The sequence below is a fragment of the Helianthus annuus genome, chromosome 11 (assembly GCF_002127325.2).
Source record: "Helianthus annuus cultivar XRQ/B chromosome 11, HanXRQr2.0-SUNRISE, whole genome shotgun sequence".
Lineage (NCBI taxonomy): Eukaryota > Viridiplantae > Streptophyta > Magnoliopsida > Asterales > Asteraceae > Helianthus > Helianthus annuus.
Window position 1 is genome coordinate 112,862,053 of NC_035443.2, and position 21,547 is coordinate 112,883,599.

General features: G+C 34.0%; 1 protein-coding gene across 1 annotated transcript; it reads left to right on the forward strand.

The window, feature by feature from the left end:
- The first annotated feature begins 17,535 nt into the window (after positions 1 to 17,535).
- On the forward strand, positions 17,536 to 18,629 carry LOC110884823 (protein FANTASTIC FOUR 1). Its single transcript, XM_022132535.2, has one exon. It carries the CDS (start codon positions 17,728 to 17,730, stop codon positions 18,475 to 18,477), a length of 750 nt encoding a protein of 249 aa, XP_021988227.1. The 5' UTR covers positions 17,536 to 17,727; the 3' UTR covers positions 18,478 to 18,629.
- The last annotated feature ends 2,918 nt before the right edge of the window (positions 18,630 to 21,547 follow it).

A 21,547-nucleotide genomic window follows, 5' to 3' on the forward strand; every position in this document is an offset into this window, starting at 1 on the left:
GTGTATCCACCACGCTTTTAACACATTACACCCGCCCCGTTACCTAATCACTTCCCTAACCCAACGTTCAAACAATACCAAACGGTTCACACAATCAAACAGTTACAAACGGTTCATATAAATCAAACAGTTACAAACGGTTCATATAAATCAAAAAGTTACAAACGGTTCACATAATCAAACAGTTACAAACGGTTCACATAATCAAACAGTTACTAACGGTTCACATAAATCAAACAGTTCCAACGGTTCAAAATGTAAAACAATGTGTCCATATGCTGAGAGAACATATGCAACAAAATGTAATATACAAAAAAATCAATGTGCTAGCATGTTAAGTGAACATACATAGAAAAACATAATGAAATCATGTACTATATATGTACTAATGAACATAACAAGCATATGATATAAAAACATGAAAAGCATGAAAGTAACAAGTAGGCACATGTGTTTCACCCCAAAATGTTTGAAAAACAGTAAAAGAGGGGACTATGTACTCACTTGAGAATGCTTAGAAGTCTTGAATAACAACTAAGCAAAGCTAGAGGGATCACGGAAATAAAACGACACCTAACATAGGTAACTATGTTAATAAACCGGACCTAAATCGGAGGATCGGATAAAATGAGGTTTCATAAACCAAATGAGTGTAGGGACTCATGTAATATGCTTTAACAAAGCCTTTACATTCTAAAACGAAACCTAACCTAAGTGCTTACGACCCATTACGACTCGTTAAGGTAGCTTACGCCACTTTAACGCGTCGTTCGCGTAAAACGCGTTCAGACCGCCTAATTAGTCCCATGACAAGTATTATATGCCTTAACATGTCTAATAATGTTGCCTAATCAGTTTAGATGCCAAAATTTATGTTACATATGCTTAAAATGAATTTATGCATAAAAAGGGCATTTTGGTTATTTTCCTAAGGCATATAAATTACCTATCATACAACTACTTAAACGAAGTGACCATAAGGTATAACCCCAGAAGGTTATTCCCTATACAACCATGGTCACAATAAATGCTTGGTCAGATCCTAATGATCGAACAAACGGGTCGGGTTCGAAAGTCTAAGCGGTTGTTTATACCGCTTATCTTACGACCCTATATAAGCACTAAACTAAAAGTGACGAGTTAAACATGTTAAAACATGTTTAACGAAGTTAGAAAACAAGTTTGAGATCAAAATAAAAGGTTTTGATACCTAAAAATAGTTTGGTTGCAAAATACGCATGAATACGCATTTTAACCGAAACTATGACTCGTCACTACACCTAATCAACGTGGTAATCAGTAGGTATAGTCACAAGGGACTATAACCATCGTGATTACGCTCACGTTGCAAAGTTCAAACGAACTTTGTGTTGACCATAACCTGGTCAAAGCAGAAAGTCAAACATAGTTTGACTTTCGTGCCTAAAAACGCATAAAAGCATGAAAGAAACTTACAAAGGGTCCAAGCTAGGAAGAACTTGATCTAAACATGCAGGTATGAAGCATAAAGCTTCAACTTAGAGCATAAAATCAGATCAAGGTGTGAGGAAAATGGAATGAGAGCTTGGGTATTTATAGATTTCGGAGAACCGTTAGGATCGTTTCTCGCATTTCGTGCCTTGATCTTGACCCTCCATGTGGGCACATGGTATTGCAATACAAGGGAACATGAAATACCATCAAATTTTAGCCCATAGAATGCAAAAATAGGGGTTAAAAACCATCAAAACATCAAAATTGGACTAGATACAATGAATCTGGTCATTTAGACACTTTTTGACGCTTTTAGTCCCTGTTGATCAATAAGTTTATTTTTGCGCACCAAAACACCTCAAAGCCTATTTCTAAGCTATGTAAAGTATATTTAGGGCATGTTTAACTTATGATCAAGTTCCGGAACGTTCGTTACTATACAAATCAGTAGAGTTTCGCAGTTTGACGCAAATAGTCCCTGCGATCGAACAAACTTGATTTCGACACACCAAACCATCCAAAACTTATTTCTAAGTTATGTAAAGGTTATTAAAGGTATTTTGAGCCTATGTCACTATCCCGGAGTGTTTGTCGCATTAAAATGGTTATATTTACGCATCAGTTTGCGTATAACCTTCCAGAAAGCGATTTAAAGCTCGAAATCGAACATGAATTGATATGTGCACATGATACACATATTTATACAAATCCTAAGTATGAAACACAATATTTCATTGATTTGCTATTTGTTTGATGGTCGCAGAGGCAAAGGTTTCACATTGGACGCCCACCAGATCCATAATTAGTTTCCTGAAATACATGTAGTTTGAAAACACAACAAAAGTTGAGCGAGTTCATGTGTTTTGTATGTGTGCACGAACATCCTTGAAAACATTTGTAAGTACGTATGTATGTACTTGTAAACCGGTATGAAAGCAACAAGGAAACATATCAATTAATATGTAGCTAATATATTAATATATATGCAACGGTGTAGGAAGGCTCAACCCTTTATGCGTATTTCGTACCCGGCTATCCGGCGGGAACGGCATAGTCACCACATGGTCCATCCTGCGGGCTCATGGGTGGGGCTCGCAACACCCAATAGATCTATCACTCATGCCCCTCGGTCCTTATACAAGGATTAATGGTCTTAAGTTAATGCCTACCCATTCACATGATCTAACAGTTCATTCCTTAGCTAACCATACCATTTGTAATCATCGAAACATTTGTAACATGTATTTCACCCCCGAGGTTATAAAACTAAAAACATTTAAAAGAAAAGGGGGACACGAACTCACAGTTTTACGTTCTTCGAATCCAATGTAACTCAAAGCTTCCTCTAGATCGCACGACTACCTACATGCGTACTACGGTTCATTAGAAGGGTGGATCGTGCCTTGACCTTGGTCTTATTTAGTATTTTTTTAGTTACGTTTCTTTGTGTCATCAATGTTATTCCAAGTATATAATTATTTTTTAAAATAATAAATATTTTAACTTAAATTATATTTATTAAATTTTGGAATATTAGTTAAAATAATATATTTTAATTTGTCACATAACGTATTTGCACGTGTATATCTTCCCCAAGTATGGTGTATTCATACTCATATTCCTAACCTTGCGTATTTTTGCCAAGTATCAGTGGCATATTCCGGTGTGTATTTATACGTACGAGAATACGTATTTTTATTGTATTTATTAAGTGTCTTATACTAAATTTTTGTATAAACTTTTCAGGAATATTATTTCTAATAAAAATTTCATCAATATATATTCTCAAAATATATATATTTTGAGAGATATTAAATAGAAAAATTATTTAAAATTTTTCCCTTGGCAAAATATTTATATTTTCATATAAGTCTCAAAAATAATATATTCTCAAGTTTAACTTAGAATATATATACAAATCCATTTTTCATCCAAAAATAATACGTTCCAAGTTTATTTAAGAAAATATATATTTTCTCCCAAAAATAGTTTATCTTCTAATAAATTCAAGAAAATATATATTTTTATTTACCCAAAAATAATATATTTCTTCTTGTCAAAATTATGATAAAATCTTGTAGTAATTGTAAAATCATATTTTTGTTTTCTTGGTGTCCAAAATACTAATTACCAAAATATACTTATAAATTTATTTTCGGAATATTTTTGTAAGTTATATTCCTTGTTCAGTTTGCTTAATGTTTTGGGTACAAATTATATATTCATATTCTTGGAATTTTGGTAGTATTTTGGATTTTAATTTCTTGGTATTTTGGTGAGTTGTATTATTTCAAGTCCTAAAATAATATAACTAATACATATAATATACAAATAATCACACACATGGTGACTTCTAAATATATATTTCCTAAATACATATTTAGTCACTTTTATTTATAAAAACCAACCTCCAATATTTATAATCTTTGTAACAAAAATTATGGCAAACTTTATATAAAAATTCATGGTTTAAAATATACTTGTAAATATTTGTTTAAAAATATTTTTCTAAGTGTTTAGTTTTTAGAAAAAATTTACCATAGTTTCCCCTTAAAAATAGAGGTTTCCATGCTTTCAAAGCATATCATTTTCTTTTATAAATCACCACAATAAACAATAAACCAATCAACACTTACCAATTTGCCAAAATCAAGCATAAATTACTACTTCATGATCTTGAAGATTTACAAAAATTTGTAGTAACTTACTAGTGTGTTTAGTAAGCTTAGTTACCCTTTAAAGTGTGGTTGTTTAATTAAAAACATCATTTTTAAAGAAGTTAGATCTTCATAACTTGTATATCATTTTTCTAAAAATGTTTCTTCTTGAGTTTTTCTTGTTAAATATATATGTCTACACTTGATTAACCACTAAAAATGTGGTTAATTTCCCTAAGAACCAAGCTTAGGTAAATCTTGTATTTTTATCTTGGTTTCTTGAAAATTATTCTTTGAAATCATCCATTTATATAATCTATATTACACTTTGATCATTATTTTTCAAGAAAACATGTTATATTTCAAGTTCATGCCTTAATATAAAGATGATTACTTTAATCTACAACATAATCATCCTCTCATCTTGCTAGATTATGTCTTTAATCACTATCTAGCAAGATCATATGATGTTTAACATCATTAACCTAAATAATCAACCATCAAGTAGCATAACAACACTAACCAACATGATTTCTTATGATTTTTAAGCTTATGTTCATGTTTCATGTTTCATGTTCTTGATTCATAGTGTTCTTCATGATTAACAACTTGTATCATTCTTTAACCACCAAAACAAGATGTAAAATGGAGTGTAGAATGATCTTACTACTAGCTCAAAGCTAGGGATGATCACTAGATGAAAATGAAGTGGATAAAAGCTTGTGTGAGAGGTCCTTCAACTTCCAAGAGCTCCAAGCTTCCTTGTATACCTTCTTACACCTTTGTATATATGTAGAATGGTTGAGTGATGATTGATGATGATGGATGTGTGGGTGATGGTGTTTGGCCGTAAGTAAGAAGAGGAGGAGAGGAGAAGTTCAAGTGTTGAGTTTGTGAAGGAATGAATGATGGTTATGATCTCTTGGTTCCTTATAATATACCAACTTCTCAAAAATCTAGTGTATATTATGTTTAAAAAGTGGATACATGATCCAATTTTATAAACAAATAAAATCTTGAGTGGGGGCCACATGTTGGCTGATTATAGGTGGGGGGTCTAGACTAGGTGATAACCAATAGTTAGTTTAGTTAGTTGAAAATCAAGTATTTAGTTAGGTTAGTTAGTTACTAGATATTATATGATGTGTTATGATGTTCGGGGACCATAACTAGCTTGGTAATGTTAAAACAGTGCTTCTAGTGAAAATTTGGTGTTTCGGGTAGTGTCCGGTTGTTCAGTTGGTTACCGGTTCGTTAAGGTGCTAAACTATGCAGTTTAGTGTGCTTTATTTTACCTTTTGTAACAGTTTTGATTCCCGTTACTTAGGAAAGTATTCTGGACCGTTAACGATGTTTCTGCATGATATTAAAGTGTTTAAAAGCTGAATTTTGCTGATTTCTGCAGGATTCTGCAGTTTGTGTGAGTTTTAGGCACTTTCCGGCACTTAAACTATCTCTAGGAAGGCAGTTTTATGATCCTTACTTTCCTGCACAGTATACTAGTGTAACTCTTGTTTTCTGGCTCATTCTGTGTCTCAATGCCATGTCTGTCTATGTACTGAACTCCATCAGCATTTTTCTGATTTGTCTGACAACTGTGCTAGCTTTGTTTCGTGCACCATTTGAATCAATAAAGTTCTCATGTAATAATGATATGACATTAAGCAATATGTGATGCACATGTATGTATGATAACAATAGTCAGGTAGTATTCATGTCATACATGTTAAATCAGCACAGTCATTAAGCACTAATTACTGTTTAATAATTGTACGGATACATGTAAGTTTGACAGTTGTCACAATTTGTTATGTTAAAGATTGCACATGATGGTTATTTGTTATGTTAAAGGCTGCACATGTTGGTCATTTGTTATGTTGGTCTATTTTGGTCACCTCCAGTTCCTATACATGGGATATATTTCCAGGTCAGAAGCATAGAACATGTTGGTCATTTGCACATGCTTTGTTAAGTTTTCATCATTCGTACTTTTCTTTTGGTCATTTACACATGTTAATGTATGTTTTGGACTGTTTTCATCATTCGCACTTTTCTTTTGGTCATTTACACATGTTAATGTATGTTTTGGATTGTTTTCGTCATTCGCACTTTTCTTTTGGTCATTTGCTCTTTGCACAAGCCTTGGTCATAAGCACTATACAAGTATTGGTCATAAAGTTAGTGATTCCATTACAAAACAAAAACCCCATACGTTACCTTACAAACTTACAGAAGCCTTACAAAACCATAGTTGTTCATATGGACCAAACTTACAAAACCCCCACATATGGACCAAACTTACAAAACCCCCAAACAAAGGAAAATCCTAAGCAGACTTAACATAGTACACCATGAACAAGAACAAGAACAAACTAAAACCTAACATAACTTTCAGCATCTTCTTCTCCTGAGCCAATTTTTTTGCTTCTTCTTCAAGTTTCCTGTTCTGAGTAAACATCTGTCTTGCATTCTCTTCGTGCCGCTTGATGGTGTCCAACAGTGTAGGAATCATCACAGCCGGGTTCTGAATTTTCGGTGGCTCAGCCCATGCAACGAATCCACAGCTTGATGGTTTGTTGCAGCGATGAAATTGATGACCTGGGTTTTGTGTTGTCCAGGATGTTCTCAGTTGGGTTGAAGCTCCACATGTGCAAACCACCATTGTCGTTGCAGCGGATTCGTTTTGGGGAAGATGATCTGCTTCGATTTTGTGGGTTAGGGTTTTTTTGGGGAAGATGATGGTTAAATAAGGGTATAAAGGAATTATAAATATTTAATTTAGTTTATTAATTATTAATATGTTAAATTAAAATCAGTTGGACAAAATTGCCCCTGAACAAAAAGACAAAATAGGCGGGTTGCAATAGTAAAAAAAGGGGATTTTTGAATTTTGGACTAAAAAGGCAATAAGAGTGAAACCACGGGGACCCAGATTTAAAAAATTTGAGATTTGGACTAAAATGACAAAAGTAGCCAAACCACAGGGACCAAAATGGCAGTTTACTCTTTATTTTATAATGTGCCTGCTAACAATTCAATGTTTAATGAACCGCAACACGCGTTCTTCTGATTTTATTTAAAGTTTTACATTTTTAACAACAAATTTGGATCATTGATAGACTATTGAAGTAACATGCGTCATCAGCGGAACCACCCGATCATATACACCTCTACTAGGCAGTAATACATATACACTAATTAAGGAGGAAACCCAATAAATCTGGGAAAATTCCCTTGTAGGAATGAACCCAGGACCTATTGGTCCTTAAGCCTTATCTCACCCCCAAGATGCCACTAGGCTATAATGTCATGGGCAGTTCAATGTTTTACATGACGCCCTACTCTTTTGAGCTATTAAGAAATCAAATCGGTACCAATTGAATCTTCGTTGTGAAGCGCGTGTAAAAATCCTTGTTTAATTAACTCTAAACCAATAATAACGTGAGTTTAAGGGAGGAAGGGGCATTCAAGGGTAAGTACCCTAGCCTCGACCAACCATCATTCACGTCAAATATTGCTCAAAGTACCCATTAACTAGTAAGTGGTGGCGGCACCTACCAATGCCGCAAACTATTTTTTATTCTTCTTTATTTAAATAAAGTCAAATTTTTTAGAGAAAATAAACTTCATTAAATAAAAATACATAATTCAACACAAACGAATAAAAATAATCCTACACATCGCCTTCCTCCTCGACGTACGACAGATCTTGAGCTGGAATATGAATGAGAAGATCATTTTTAAGTCGATAATGCATATCAATATCCATCAACTCCCCAAGCGTTGTGTCGTCAAAAACGGGTTCAACAACTGGATCCCTAATGTGGACCGATGAGAATGCATGCCCCTCTTCCTTTAAGATCACATTGTGAAGTATCATGCACGTATATGTCTCGCTAATAATCTTGTTCACCGTCATAGCATGCATGAGTCTCCTGAGTATGCCCCATTTTTATTTTATGGCAGCAAAAGCCCACTTCACCTCTTTTCTTGCCCATTCCTGCAATTTCTTAAACTTCTTTTCATTCGGATCAACGGGATATGGAAACGTTTTCACAAACATTGACCAAGTAGGGTAAATCCCGTCGGTTAAATGGTATCCTCGCTTGTATGTATGTCCATTCAGTGAGGAATATTCGAGACTGTTGGAGGACATTGATGTTATTTAGTGAACCGGACGGTTTACAAAATGCATGCCAAAACCATAAATCTTGTGACGCGACCGCTTCGACCATGACGACCTCTTATTACTGTCCTCATAACATTGCGGGACACATCCTCCACACAAGATGCGTAAATCAATGCTACCTAGCATCCCTGAAATGTGGTGTTTTTCCTCGTGGTTTTTGTATAAATTTGTTATGCATGTGATTATCGACCTACGTATGTACTCATCGCCGTACAATTGGTTAACGGCGTTGCAAAAAAAAATTGTAGGCACTCTCGCAAAGTCCCTTCGGCCATTTGTAAATACTCGTCATTCTCATCCGGAGTATTACCATTCGTGAGTTGTTTGATGGCGGATGCTACGTTTTGTATCGCCGTAAAACTTTTTTTGAACCGCCCATCATATCCCTATTGAAACCAAGGAAATTATGCTTTAATATCACCAACAAATTTTAATAATAATTGTTTCGACATACGAAAACGGTATTTGAATGTTTCATCAACATACTTTGGTTCGTCAACAAAATAATCGTTCATAAGATTTTCGTTACCTTGTACGCGATCACGTTTGATATTTTGTTGGGAACGGCCGACGACGTTGCCGTGTCTTCCGCGTCGAGTTCCTCAAATTCTCCACGAAATAAAGTAGGCTACTATCGATTGAAAAATCGTCTGAGTAATCGTTTGGTGGTAAATAAATACCCAACTCTTTGTATGAACGATTAGCCGTTGAGAATGAAAATGAGTAAAGACTTTAAAGTGGAATGAGATGGTTTAGAGTGAAAATGGGTTAAGAAAGAGTTGGTATTTATAAGATTTAAAAATAAATAAAATAAATTTTTGAGTAAACTTCCGTTTTGCTCCCTGTGGTTTGGTCGTTTTAACGGTTTTGCTCCAATCCTTTAAAAATAGCCATTTAACTCCTTGATTTATTTAACTTATCTCCATTTCACTCACTGCCCCTAACTCTATCAAAAATGTTTGTTAAGCATAAGGGTATTACGGTATTTTATAAATATGAATTTAAATTGATTATTAAAATCCATTTGTTTTGTCTTTTTGTTGATATAAAAATAAAATATATATATATATATATATAACAAAAACAATCAGAACTTTTTCCTGACTTCATCACCCCCTTTCTCTCTCTATGTCTCCTTCTCTCTCTCTCTCTTACCTTTTTCCTGACTTCATCACCCCCTTTCTCTCTCTATGTCTCCTTCTCTCTCTCTCTTACCTTCTGTAACACCCACTAACACCACCTCTACTACTAGACACCGCCATCACAACCACAATAATCAGACACCATCCCTACCACCAGCCCTCGCCATTACCACCCATCCACCAGCCCCCATCATCACCACCACCACCACCGCTGCCACCATTGCCAACCCACACGCCAAACAACTCTCTCTCTCATTCACCATGTGTATCTCCCTTAGTCGACCTCGCTCAGATCTGAAAGGAGGCAACAACGGCTAGGGTTTCAAGCTTGATTTTGGGTTTTGTCTTTTGATTGTTGAAAGGAGGCAGCAACGCTCAAATCTGAAAGAAGGCAGCGACGACAGAGGGTTGCTAGTGCTGGTGGTTGAGTTGTGGCGGTTGGTGGTGATGGCAGCTGGATGGTGGTGTTTACCGGATAGATGAGGAAGATGATGGTGATGACGGTGATGGTGTGTTAGGTGATAATGAAGGTGGAGTATTCAGTTTAGAGAGAGAGAAAGTGAGAGAGAGGGAGAGAGAGAGGTGGTGATGTCAGGTGATGGCGTCGGGGTAGTGGGTGGTGGACGGTGTCAGGTGGTAGGTGGTGGTGTAGAAGAGAGGGGGAGATCTTGTAGAGAGAGAGTAAAGATTTTATTTGTTATGTATGTGTATATATATATTAATACTTTACATGTAAATATAAATTACCAAAGTACCCTTATTTTATATTTATAATTACCAAAATACTATTTCTGTTAACATACAATATGGATGGAGTTAAGGCCGTGGAGCAAACTGGCGACAAAACCGAACATCAGGGAGTAAAATGACTATTTTTAAAGGATTGAGTCAAAACCGTTAAAAAAACTAAACCATAGGAAGTAAAACGAAAGTTTACTCAATTTTTTTTTATTTTAAACAGTCATATGATCGTTGATGGTCAACAACAACCACTGAAAACAACAACTTCCGAGCAAGTACCAGAGCTAGTCTCGCCAACCCGCAGGGGTGGCGTCAGTGTGCTGGCTTGGGTTTAAACCGGCTACCCGGGGAGTGCCCGTCCTCCCTAGGTAAAAAAAAATAACAAAAATAAAAATTTAAAGTAAAATAGGTAAAAATGGTTGTGTTAAATTAATACAATCATCATTATATATTATAAAATTTTGAAAAAATAAGTGAAATTTATATTCAAATAATAAAAGGAAAATCTAAGGTCAAATCAAATTGTTGTAAATAGAATTACCGTTTCCCAAACTAGCCAATCAGATTTCTAAGGCTTCACATTTATAGCCCTCAACTAATTTTCTTCTTTTCCAAAGTGCCTCACAATTTCCAAGTTCTCAGTTTTTAATCTTATTTTGATATATCATGACAACTTAGTCATGGCTTCCCTTTGTTTTTTGCTATCTACTTTTTTAAAGGTTTAAATATTTACAATTATTGAACCATGGCTTTTTCACAAAAAAGAGATAATTACTCTTATTACTAGACATTGTTAAATATTTACATCTCCTAAAGATTGAACACTGGTCTCTGACAAAAAAAAAAAAAGAGATAATTTCCAGTAGACTATAACTTAAGTGGCTTTCAAAAGTGTTAGGGTATAAGAAGTGATTAAACACTTGAGAGTGGCAAACAAAAAAATCAACCAATGAGAGTGTGCCATGTCAAAGTGATAAACTATGCTCAAAGTGTTGGCAATGGTTTAGACAATGGTGAAGTGGTAAACTATTTTTTTTTAAAAAGTAAAAAAATGTGATTGGTTGAGATTGGAATGGACCCCACCCCACACTACCCTCTCTCTCTCACATACTCTCTTCCCGAATCGGTATTCCCTCACCGCTCTCTTCCTCTTTTTCGGTAAACTTCATGCGGCAAAATCTCCGGCATTGGTTGCCGATCGGTGCCGGGTGGGTTTGCCGCCCCCACTCCGAACACCCTTAGTGTGTTATTAGCGACCATATTTGATACTAACTCAAAACTTGATATGACTTTGGGTTTACATCAAACATTTATTTCTAAATTTAAAATAGGTGTCCTACTAGAGACAGTTAGACACCATTTAATTTGCGAAAGCGAAACTCATCAAGTTGTAATTGGAAAATATTTCGTTAAACACAATGATCGGTTAAAGTGGAATTCGAGTTGAGAAACATTCTGTAAAATTCCATCAATAAAAGGAATTCAAAGTTCCTTTAATACTTAGATTGAAATTGCAAAAGAACACTTAAAGTGGAATTCGAGTTGGGAAACATTCTGTAAAATTCCATCAATAAAAGAAATCCAAAGTTCCTTTTATACTTAGATTGAAATTGCAAAATAATGTGTGTAGTTTTACTTAAATCTTTTTAGAATGGCAAATTAGCTTACTCATAAATACTTGTGAACCTACACCTTGCAGGATTTGAAAACACCACATGAATCATCATATTCCAATTCCCACTCTAATTTTAATTCCTTCAAAAAAATTTTGAACCAAACACCCTCTTAAGGGTTAGGGATTTTGTACATTAATCCAGAAGTGTGAGAAATGTATTATAACACTATATATAATAACACTATATAACACTATATAAACACCGTATAACACTATGTAACACGGTGTTACATAGTGTTATATGGTGTTACATAATGTTATACGGTGTTTATATGATGTTATATAGTGTTATATATATTGTTATAATACACTTTTCACACTTCTTGATTAATATACAGGATCCTCTATCCCCTCCTAAGATATAAAAATATAAAATTAGGTTAGGATTAAAGCGTCTTCACAAAGTTATTGTTCGTCTCGGTTATTTGTTTGATTCCATTAAGCATACAATATCAGTCACTAATCTAACTTATAATAAAAGGTTCCAAATAATGCTATATGTCATTTTCTCCTTCAACCTCATAAATTTTATTTATACTTCTTTAATTAATTTCTTTTAATATTAATATTAATTAATAATCAATATATAGATATCACTTATTTTTATCCTTATCTTTATCTAAAATTAATAAATAACTTCAATTTTGTAATTTAGACCCTTTGTTTTTTTTTTTTACTTTTAACATAAAGTTTTTCATCTTTTGCAATTTAATCCTAACCCTTTTTTATTTTCAATTTTGGTCCACCATATTTTTCATCTTTTCCAAGTTTTTCGTTTCGTTCTAAATTTTGTGAGTTAATGCACCGCAACGTGCGTGTGGGGTTCGACATTTTTTCGTATATTTTTTTCCCGTTTGACTGGCCCATCGCGTCACATCTATTTTTCTGTGTTTGACAAGTTCGTCCAACACGCGGGTCCTGGATGGACTTAGTTATGTTTTCTATGTTTTAGTTTTCGGTTTAATTTCACGGCAACGAGCGTGCGTGATTTAAAGATTTTACGTCTGTTTTTCGCCCGACGTTATTTTTTTCGTTTTTATTTATTTTGTTTTTACGAGCTTTTCCGGTTTTGGTGATCGCTGACAGGGGTATAATATTGCTAATACTTACACAATTTTATGACAACCGCTGCAACGTAAGGAGTTTAATACTAGTCATCAATAAAAGGTTATAACATAACATGAAAGTTCAACTTACATTTATTTTATAACCTCTTTTCCTATAAAAACTCTCTTCAATTATTTTAAACCTACGACCAACACTTAATTTCGTATCAAATGGAACTACGGGCTGTTTGGTGGTCTCTGAATGGTCATTAAGAGGCTACCTCTTAATGGAACCATTAAGAATTTTACCAATGAGAAGGTAGAAGAATTTGACATGTGATGATTTACCATTCAGAGGTTACCTCTTAACCATTCAGACATGAGGTTATCTCTTATTATTCAGAGGTTTTAAACCATTAAGAGGTAGCATCTGAATGGCCATTAAGAGGCTATCAAACAGCCCCTTAGTGTGTTGTAGTTTTTTTATATCTCTATGCTAAGCCTGCATGGCAGGCCGGCTCTGGGCCCGACAAACCCGTGCCGACGTCTTAAGCCTAAAATTTCAAAGGGTCCGAAAAGTCGTTATAAGCTTGTATATATTTAGTATATTTATCCGTTTATTATTATGCAAAAAAGTATTGGTGGTGTAGAGGCAAAAATCATCTCAAAATAATGTGAAGGTCTCAGATTCGAGTCTTTGCTCCATTACTAAGTTTTTATTTTTATAATTCCTTTACCCTTAACCATAATTTTTGTCCCAATTTTTTTTGTCGCCCGAGGCCTAAATTTTTTCAAGAGTTTTCGAGAACGGCTCTGCTGCATGGTATGGAAGGGCTTCATTGGATTACCTCATTGCCACATCAACCCGGAGGCTTTATTCCCTCATGGCAATAAAGCCAATGATATGAAATAACACCCCCAATCATTACTTAATAATTTTTTTATATTTAAAACAGTGAAATAGATAAATAAACATATAAAAAAGACATAACATTTAATTTAGAAAACAGTACATTGAGAAAAAACATCACATTTTAAAAAAAGACATATCATTTTAAAACATAAAGAACTTCTACTTGTAGAGATATTTGCTCAAATAGCTTCTTTCTTAAGTTTCATGATCATAGGATCCTCACCGGATACATAATCATGGATGGTTTTCGGAGGAATTTCATTTTTGGATGCCCTTTAACTGTTCATTTGCAACTGGATCTTTTGTTCCTTGAGTGAGAGAATTCGAGTAAGTTTCTCGTCTAATTTGGAGAAGCCACTTGATCCACACTCAGTATTTATTGTTGTTGTGGAAGTCGATTTGCCTTTCGTTGCTCTTGTAGTAGTCGCCTTGTTTTAATATCTACCTGTGGGTGTTGCAATTCTTGTGGTTACTCAAAGACTCAAAGTTTAGCTCGTAATTGAAGTCATTTAAGTCTAAATAAGAAGGAGCATCTGATCCACTTACGGACAAGCGTGGCTCAGGCGTGCCTGAAGTAGTCTTGGAACGATTTGATGATTGGCCAAGCTTGATTGGTGGTACAGGATACCACTTTGGAGAATTTTTAAGCACCTCCAAATCTTTTACCATGGTAAATGGGTAACCATATGTTGCTCTAAACTCTTCGTGGGTGCCCGACATGACGTTAATGTCGCTTGAATCACTAGCTCTGTTTCGATTGTTTATATGGCGGTTCACATTGTTGTTGAAGTTTCTGCACTTCGTTCTCATTAATGACCACTTGCTTGAGAACGAATCATTTGTACGACACTGTCCACGCTTCATAGCGACAATCTTTTTTTTTTTTTTCGTGAATTCGCCTTATAAAAATCGGTGCTTCTTGATCATTGCCTATTTAAATAACATATTTTAAAAAGTTAAAACATTTAAAGTATAGAATTTTGAACATTTAAAATATTATTAAATACACAAATAAACAATTTAAAAAAATTACCAACAATGTGGTCTTCGAATATATCAACCCACGCCTATGCCAGGGCTAATTCCTCTTTGCTCTTCCACTTTTCGTGAGTCTTTGGAGCTTGTTCCTCTTCCAGTTGCTTTCTACATCTCTACCCGAGGATGACGTTTTGCAAGTATTGGGTAGGGTTTCGAGAATAGATTGGATTTCGGGGTAGGGTTTGGGTTTTCTGTGGAGACATAGAAGATATAATGGTTGTGACGTGTATTGGCTAAATGCAGGAGGATACATGTAAAAACCCAACATTTAAATGGGTGGGGTGTTTGTTGAGGTTGTGGGGATTGCATGTCCAATCTAGGTGAATTTTCGGTCAGTAGCGATTGGTATTCACCTTCATCGGTATTGGTGTTGATAGTCCACGGGTGTTGTTGAGTGTCGTGTAACGCGAGTTGTTTGGATCAAACACGTTTAGATTGTTGTTGAACAGAAACATGATGGAGATGATGGGTTGTGAGAAATGGTATTTGTGTGAAATTAGGTAGTGAGAGTGGTTGTGTTAAAGACGAGTGTTTATATATATAAAATTAAATTTTATAATAAAGAAATCCTTTTTGGAAGTAGGGTCGTCGTCAAACTGTCAAGTCAAAGCACGGCCCGTCTTTTCTACTGTTATCCCCCGCTATTGCAATGGTGGGCTTTCAGTAGTGCCCACCAATAACGGCGGCGATATGTTGGGGGGGGGGGGGGTATTGATAAACTTTGGCTGAGGTAACTTGGCAAAAACGCCCCATACCAAGCAACCTTATCAATAGAAGTGAGCATAAAAGACCAGATAACCGAAATAATAAAAAAGGGAACCTAATCAACTAAACTAATAAAGAAATTGATGGTTCAGTTTCTAATATTTTTTTAAATGATTTTTTTTGCAATTCAATTACGGTTTTATGAGTACAAATAACTTAATCAATCAAACCGAACCTACGTTAACACAAACCTTTATGTTCTTTATTTTTTATATTAATAATATTTCGTATGTCAAAAAAATTTTGTTATCTAATCTAACTTATAATAAAAGACTTCAAATAATAACACATGTCATTCTCTCCAAAAACCTCATAAATTTTATTTATATTTGTTTAATAAATTTATTTTAATATTAATATTAATTAATAACTAATATATAGATATCATTTATTTTTATCGTTATCTTTATCTAAAATTAATAAACAACTTCAATTTTGCAATTTAGGCCCTTTGTTTTTTACTTTTAACCCAAGTTTTTCATCTTTTACAATTTAGTCCAAACTCTTTTTTATTTTCAATTTTGGTCCACCATACTTTTCATCTTTCCCAAGTTTTTCGTTTCTGTCTAAATTTTGTGAGTTAACGCGTCGCAACGTGCGTGTGGGTTTCAACATTTTTTCGTATATTTTTTTACTGTTTGACTGGCCCGTCGCGTCACATCTATTTTTCTGCGTTTGACAAGTTTGTCCAACATGCGGGTCCTGGATGGACTTAGTTATTTTTTTCCGTGTTTTACGTTTCGTTTTAATTTCTCAGCAACAAGTGTGCATGGTTCAAAGATTTTACGTCTGCTTTTCGGTCGGTGTTATTTTTTCCCATTCTTATTTATTTTTGTTTTTACGGGCCTTTTCGGTGTTGGTGGTCGCTAACAATGGTATAATATTGCTACTACTTAACACGGTTTTATGACAACCTCTGCAACGCAGGGGCTTAATACTAGCATTTTTATATAAATAACATATTAGTAGTCGCTTATTCACATTTTTAATATAAGGGAGTCGGTAATATTACATTTGAACTAAAATGTATATATTAACTTTATTGATGAATCAGCTCACGTTCTGAGCTAACATTCAAGTAAGGGTGAAAGGGGTGTCTTCAGTAACTTCATGTGGGGATGGGGTCATCGCACATGAATAACATTGCCGGTACCCTGTTTAAAAGAAAAAAATAGTTTGAATAGAGCACCGGTAGTGTTTAAGTGCAAAAGGAAAAGTGAAAAGAGGAGTTCGCATGACGTGAGTTGATTAGCTAGGTGAAGAGTTCATCACTCACTATGTGGGGAGCACTCTTTCCACCCTAAGACCATGCGTAGTGGTAAGGGTGAATAATGCCCCCACCCTTGAGTATTTTTCGCCATGTGGCAGTTCAGTCAGCAAGGGGTATTATTGGTCGTTTTTCTAAAATGGGTGTAGTGGGGATGTGTGTATTATGTTAAAAAAAGGGTTTAAAGAATTAAATAAAACAAAAAACTAACAAAAAGGGGGATTGGTCAAGAAAAAGTGGGATACATCTGATTGGCCACCCAAATACCATTTGAGCGTGTTTTAAATCATGCTGGAGGGGGGATTTCCGCCGGATCACGCCGACGGGGGTGGGGCGGCGGCGTTTTTTGGGTGTGTTTAGGGGGGGATCATGTCGGAAATATTGCCCACTACGGATGGTCTAATGGTTAACTCAATTTTATAGTTAAAAAACTTAAAATTAAAGAAAAATTCAATCTCTTCCCACTCAAAGGGAAGAATGGGCATTCCATTTGAATATAAAATGTGTGGACAAGTAAAAAAGATGTAAAAAAACCATTAAATTATTAAATTCCAGTTGCACCAAAAAGTTGCCACTCTCTCATCCCACTCCTCTTTTTGCAACTATAAATACACCCTTCACCCATTCACCTCTCTTTTCATGCCATAACCACACCACCCTCAATATCTTATCTAATTTTTGACCCTTTTAATCCTTTCAAAAGGGTTTAATTCCAAGGGTTTTTTTTTTTCTTTTAATCCTTTCAAAAGGGTTTAATTCCAAGTTTTTTTGTCATCATTTCAATAAGTTTCTTGTTTTTACCACTTTTTTTTCAAGATTAAATGGCATCAGGGGGGTGGAGTTTTCTCAAAGTTCTTGAAAATCCATCAACCGATTCCAAAAAACTTGATCAAAACGACACCGTTTATGTCCATCCAATGGTCAAACGCTCTGCATCTGCATTGAGTACCAAGAGCTTAGAAATGTGTACGGAGAGTTTAGGAAGTGAGACTGGAAGTGATGTTAGTGAAAGTGGTGATGAGTTTTGTGCACTTTCATTGGAGGAAAGGGAGAGATTGAGGGCAATTCAACGGTCAAAGTACCGGAGTTTTGACCGAAAAATACGTCGAAATGACTTTCCGCCACCGTTGAACTCCATTAGCAGCTCGGATGGGGCGCTGAAGGTGAGGCACCATAGGGAGGGTGGGAGGTTGGTTATAAAGGCTGAGAGTTTTTCTAACTGTGGTACAAGTTTTCAAGCGGAACGCATAAACGGGAGGCTTAAGCTTTCGTTGTTGAAGGGGTGTAATGTAAATTATGAAAGTGAAGGGGATGAAACGGAAAGTTGTGAAAGTGAAGGGGGTGAAATGGGAAGTTATGAAAGTGAAGGGGGTGAAATAGAAAATTTTGAAGAAGGTGGCTCGTCGGAGGAGGAGGAAGAGGAGGGCGGTGATTTGCGATGCGATATCAACGGAAACCGGTGGACGATGGGTGGATCAGGGGAGTTGAAGATGCTAACTAGGTGCAAGGAGGGTGGAAATGGCAACAAAGTGTTTGCAAATTGGGGTTCTTGTAGGGTGGCAATTTCTTGAAAAAAAACAAATTAATTATTGGGATTTAGATGATTTTAAATTCTCGATTATTATTATTATTATTGTGATTTTAATGGGTTTTCTAGTTATTTTTGATATCCTATGTATAGGGTATTTCTAATAGAGTTGGTCGTTATTATGGTTATTGCAAACACTTCGTTACACATACATATATATATATATATGTATAATATTTAATTTAATCGAGGTTTAATTTGAAAATAAAAACACCACCAGCTTAAGGTTGTTTCAAACATTTTCCTGCTTGAAACTATGATCAAAATTACCTTAAAAAATTACTTGATATCAACTCGAATAGTTTTGAGTTGAGGCAAGCTGACTCATTTAAACCTCCCTACACATGATTTTGACGTACTTTTAAAAAAAGGGTTATTGGATTTTAATAATTATAAATTTCACTAGTTGGCCGATAATAATTACAACTTTAAAAATTCACTCAAATAATCCCAACTTTTAAAAGTTTGGCCGCCATTGATTTAAGAATTTGGTCTCATCAATAGATTCAATTACACCTAGAAACTCCTTAATTGATTTAAGTGCACCTATGTTAGAAAAGGATCAATGGCGACCAAACTTTTACAAGTTGAGATAATTGGACAGAATTTTTAAAGTTGAGATTATTATCGGTCAACTAGTGAAACTTAGGATTATTAAAATTCAATAACCCTTTCAAAAATGACAGATCTTGTTATTAATGAGGGTATTATATGTAAACCTAGGAGGGCTGTAAGTGAAAAATAATTTATTATCTAGTTCAAGTAAGCGTTTTCTAAGTAAATATCGGACATAATAAAGTTATTAAAAAAGGAAACACGATTATCATGCAAAAATTAAAATTGACCAAACATAGTTTCAAATCATGTCTGCTATATATGGATCACAAAAAAACATGTTCAATGAATCATATTTTTTCAAATTAATCGATACATAAATATACATAAAGTAAATAAATAGACTAGTCTTTAAACATGTTCCATTCGATACCCACAATAGACGGTACCACTTGCTTGTAAGAAGCTACGAGGAAGCTTCCAAGATTTTAGTCGCTCTCTTGTAAAATTTTTCCGTACATTTTCATTTGCACAATACATATGATTTTAGTGATTTATTATATATTTATGGCAAAAACCGTGTATTACACTTATTTACATGACTTGAATAAATAAAATATTTAATAAAATATCATATATAATCAATACATTTATGTTTTTATCACAAAAAAAAAAAAAAAAAAACATATATTACACGAATTTGAATGAATAAATGAAATACCATATTTACAAAAACACTAGATATGTATACATATAATTTGCATAAATAAAAGGTATTTGTGATCCTAAATCGAAAAAAGATTTGAACATATATATTTTAAATTTCTTTAAAAAAACACTAGATATGTATACATATAATTTGCATAAATAAAAGGTATTTGTGATCCTAAATCGGAAAAAGATTTGAACATATATATTTTAAATTTCAAATTAATGATTTGTTTTGAATTTAGTTTATCTTGTGTAACTAGGTTAGAACCCCGTGTATTACACGGGTTGAATAAATGTAATTTAATATATTAAATAATAAAAAGTTATATCTTTATGAAACTCGTATATTGTACGGGTTAAATAAACGTAATTTTATATATTAAATAATAAAAAATAGTTATATCTTTAAAAACCATGTGTATTACACAAATTAAATAAATGTAATTTTGTATACTAAATACTAAAAACGTCGTATCTTGAAAAAGCCAGTGTATAATCAGGTTGAATAAATCTACCAAATAATAAAAATATTACATCCTTAAAAACCTCGTATGTTACACGTGTTGAATAGATCTAAAAAAGAGTTATATCTTTAAAAACCATGTGTATTATACGTGTTGAGTAAATCTAATTTTACATAACAATGATAAAAAGTTATATCTTTAAAAACTTCGTGTATTACACTTGTTATATAAATGTAACTTTGTATAGTAAATAATAAAAAAAAGTTATATTTTTAAAAACCCCGCGTTTTACACGAGTTGAATAAATATAATTTTGTATACCAATTAATAAAAAAAGTTATATTTTTAATAAATTAGGATAACATTTAATATTAATTTATTATTTATATATTTAATATAAGATAAGTAGGAAAGAGATATATTTGTTTTAAAAATATATTAAATTAACAATTTAGATTTGAGGATAATATTTTATTAAAGTATGATAAGATTTAATATTAATTTATTATTTATTTAGTTAATATAAGATAAGTATAAATTTTAGGATACCTTTTATGAATGACACGTGTCCAAAACTTGGTTCCTTTTATTATAGTAGATTGATTGATTGAGAAAGTAATTTACGTTTTTACAAGATGTTTAAAATTTACTCAAATAAATTCAGTGATGTTTAAAATTTACTTAAATAAATCAAGTTATATAGGGGACCGCTAGAATATATATATATATATATATATATATATATATATATATATATAGGGGACCGCTAGAATGAGAACCACCTCGAGAACCACACCGTACGGGGCGAGGTGGACCAATTTTTTTTTCAAAAACGTAGATGCATGTATTATAAACACATTCGTAAAAAAAATTTTAAAAAAAATGCCGTGCGTGTAGTTTTTTAGCTATTTTAGGTTGTGTTCACATTGGTTCTCGCGGTTCTCGCAATAAAGGTGGTTCTCGCATGAACCTTACCCTATATATATATATCTACACTATTTTAATAAGCATATAGGAAGGGCAAGAATGGTCATTTGCCATTGTACAACCATTTGAAGCCCATTGTACAATCATTTAAGCACAAAGTGTTGAAAAATTGTTTTCAACACATGCTGATACCCGCTTGGATCTTACCCGGATCAACTTGACCCGTTTTACTTTGATGGATCCAATATAATCTTTCTATCACTCTATCTAAACCACCATTCGTTTCATCCGCCGCTCCACCTTTCTCTACAAACCCTAGATCCTCCACCGCTCCTCCACCTTTCATCCATGGAACCGGTCGTCGCCATCACCGTCTTCTCCCCTTCTCCACTGTTG

Excerpts from the sequence above, each read along its gene's own strand:
- LOC110884823 (XM_022132535.2), top strand. The coding sequence starts at position 17,728 with ATGGCATCAGGGGGGTGGAGTTTTCTCAAAGTTCTTGAAAATCCATCA.